The 2975-nt window shown below is 25.9% G+C and overlaps 1 protein-coding gene across 1 annotated transcript in view; it reads left to right on the top strand.

The window, feature by feature from the left end:
- The window catches only part of LOC126908919 (uncharacterized), a 3521-nt gene extending 2315 nt beyond the window's left edge, over window positions 1–1206 (top strand). Inside the window, exon 3 of the mRNA XM_050691251.1 lies at window positions 347–1206. Coding sequence (XP_050547208.1) covers window positions 347–1136 — 790 coding nt within the window. The 3' untranslated portion in view covers window positions 1137–1206. The remainder of the gene's footprint in view (window positions 1–346) is intronic.
- Window positions 1207–2975: the final 1769 nt, after the last annotated feature.

Raw genomic sequence — 2975 nt, 5'->3', positions numbered from 1 at the left:
CTAGTAGGTATTTAAAAATAAATAATTTGTGTTAATACTTTTACACAATCAACTTTATAAATTATAATCTTCAATTTTAACCGCTATTTTTTATATTATTGAAAGTTCGTTTGGTAACGATTATTTACCAATTTTGCTATATTATACATGGCGCTAACTTCACTGATAACTCAATGATGACTACAACATGGTCGAATTTTAGAACTACAGGACACGCTATTATTGCTACTTTATATATATATATATAGAAATATTGGTACAATTGACAAATTACCTTTTGGAAATATCCATAGATTTTATTCCAATAAATCATTAACTCTTTATTTTGAATTTTTTGTGTCCATAGACTCGTATCACCACTATATGATGACTCATCTGAATATCTCGCAGTCAATGTTATAAATACACTATTTAACGTGGATAATGGGCAATCGTTCATTAATACGAAAATTTGTGTGAACTATCAAATTAAAGATTTAAATAAAATACTGCATGATAAAGACAATCCAACCAATTTCTTTCAAAGAAAGCAAGAAGTTGCACACATATTTAAGTGTAGGTATAGTGAATTATTAAGACACGTTACTATCTTTTTAACTGCAATGCAACATTTATGCCTGACAGAACATAGTAAAAAACGTTATGATAACTTAATTACTTATGTAAAATCCTTGAAAAGTACATTACCATCAGTTACAACTATGATCAATCGTTTATTAGCAATTTTGGCCTTGTTAAAAAAGGCGTCCATTGGGGATTATATGGTAAAATCGCAATCATGTTTTAAAAATGTAGTGAAAATTGCATCAGAATATAAAAATATTTTAAAGAACCTAAATATTTCTTTAACTGCTGAAACTAATGCAACAAATGCAAAAGAATTTTTGGAAGAGTTCCGTAAAGGTCAAAATGGTGTGACCCGGTTATTAGCAGATATTAGAGTCAATCTTTTTCTTACAAATTATTGTATTCTTGACAAACCATTGTTAAGTAAATTTCAATTATTAGAATCATATCAAAATATTCGAACTTATCGTGGTTCAATATTTTCTAGAATAAATTCAGATTTAACAAAAATTTGTGAAGATTTTTTTAAAACTGACTATGATTTATGTTTTAGTGAATTTGTAAACTAATATATTATTTTTTATAAGTAAAATAAATACTATTTTACATTTTTAAAATTTCCTTGGTGTTATGATTCAATAAAGCCCTATATATGTATTTTAATAACATTAGAATCTTTTAAATTGTTAAATTTACTTAACAAATGTTAAAAATTATGTGAGACTCGACTTTATTTCATTAATTAATAATATAAAAATATATAATAAAAATTTATTACTAATGAATAATATGATTTAAAATTAAAATTCTATTAAAAATTAATAAATTCTAGTTATAAATCAATTTATTGATTTATAACTAGAATATATAACCCAAAAAGTCACAAAAATTTTGTGTTAAACGACCTAAGAAAGATACCTAGAGATCAAAATTACATCTGTTGGTAAGAGCGTCCGCGAGATAAAACAACGCATAACATTAGCAAAAACTACTTTTAGTAAAAAAACATAAGTTGCTCACTTCAATATTGTTACATCTAAATATCAAGAAGAGACTTATAAAAACATATGTATGGAATGTTGCAACATATGAATGCGAAACTTGGATAATAAATGATACCGAAAAGGAAAAATTAGAAAACTTCTAGATGTGGTGTTGGAGGCGTATTGATAGGTTGGATAGAGCGGAAAACAAATGAAGAAGTGCTTAGAGCTGTGGGAGAAAATCGCACAATTATAGATGAGATTAGAGTAATACGCTGGAAAATGGTTTGACATGCCCTGAGACACCCAGAAGAGTTGTGTCATAACTTAAAAATTAATAAAAGAAAAGAAAAAGATTGAAAGAGTTTATATTGTTGAGTGAATTAAAGTGAGGATTAGAATGAGAGTTACTTTTGATTCTGGGTGTGATTCAAGGGTTATTAAATGACAATATAAATATTCTTATAGATTTAAAATTATTACCTAATAATTATTCTTCAGTTGTTATATTAACTTCAGTGATAATATTAATAAAATGATAAATAAAGTAACACATATAAGTTTTTGGTTCACATATTAAACACGTAAGAACTTCGACAATGATGATTGCAATATCCACGTATCGTTATGTATCCAGAGAATGAAATTAACAGTGTGGAATAAGGGTTTGCTTTGCCTTTTTATAATATTTTTTACCCACGAAAATCATCATTGTCTAATTCTTAAAGTATAACTGTTTATTTGATAAATAAGCATAAAATACAGAGATTATTACAGATGAATAGAATATAAATAATTTTGACATTTATATATAACATTGACATAGTTTTTTCCAACAAGACCAGGATTAATACAATGCATTTAATTATTAAAGCTAAAATAACAAAGATGACAAAAATAATTTGTAGAATTCCTCTTGGAAGGAATGATTTCATAAAAAAATTGTGTTGATCCATACACTTTCCAATAAATTATAGCATTATAAAGTTAAAAATGTAAAAAATAAAATCGAGAATTTTCATACAAAAATAGCATTCGGTAGCCATTTTCACCGTGAAGACAAAATAAACATAATAGACACAAGTTCCTCATTAAAAAACAGATATAATTGTAAGTANACATAATAGACACAAGTTCCTCATTAAAAAACAGATATAATTGTAAGTAAAAAAGAAGATTTATTTTGCCAACAAATAATAAAAACATTAAATGGGCAAAAGATATCCAACAAAATAACTAAGATGTCTAGAAGGTTTGTAATTATAAATGATATACTTTACCTAAAACAATATATGCCAAAACAGAATATAGATAATCTACCTAATATACCTAAATCAATTGTGCAAGATGTCATTTCAGCACATCATTGTCCACCTATGTCAGCACATATGGGAATTACAAAAACAATTAAGAAAATACAAATTA

This window comes from Daktulosphaira vitifoliae, unplaced genomic scaffold (genome assembly GCF_025091365.1).
Source record: "Daktulosphaira vitifoliae isolate Bord-2020 unplaced genomic scaffold, ASM2509136v1 Scaffold_40, whole genome shotgun sequence".
NCBI classification, from domain to species: Eukaryota; Metazoa; Arthropoda; class Insecta; order Hemiptera; family Phylloxeridae; genus Daktulosphaira; species Daktulosphaira vitifoliae.
This window is presented reverse-complemented; position numbering and strand designations above follow the sequence as displayed.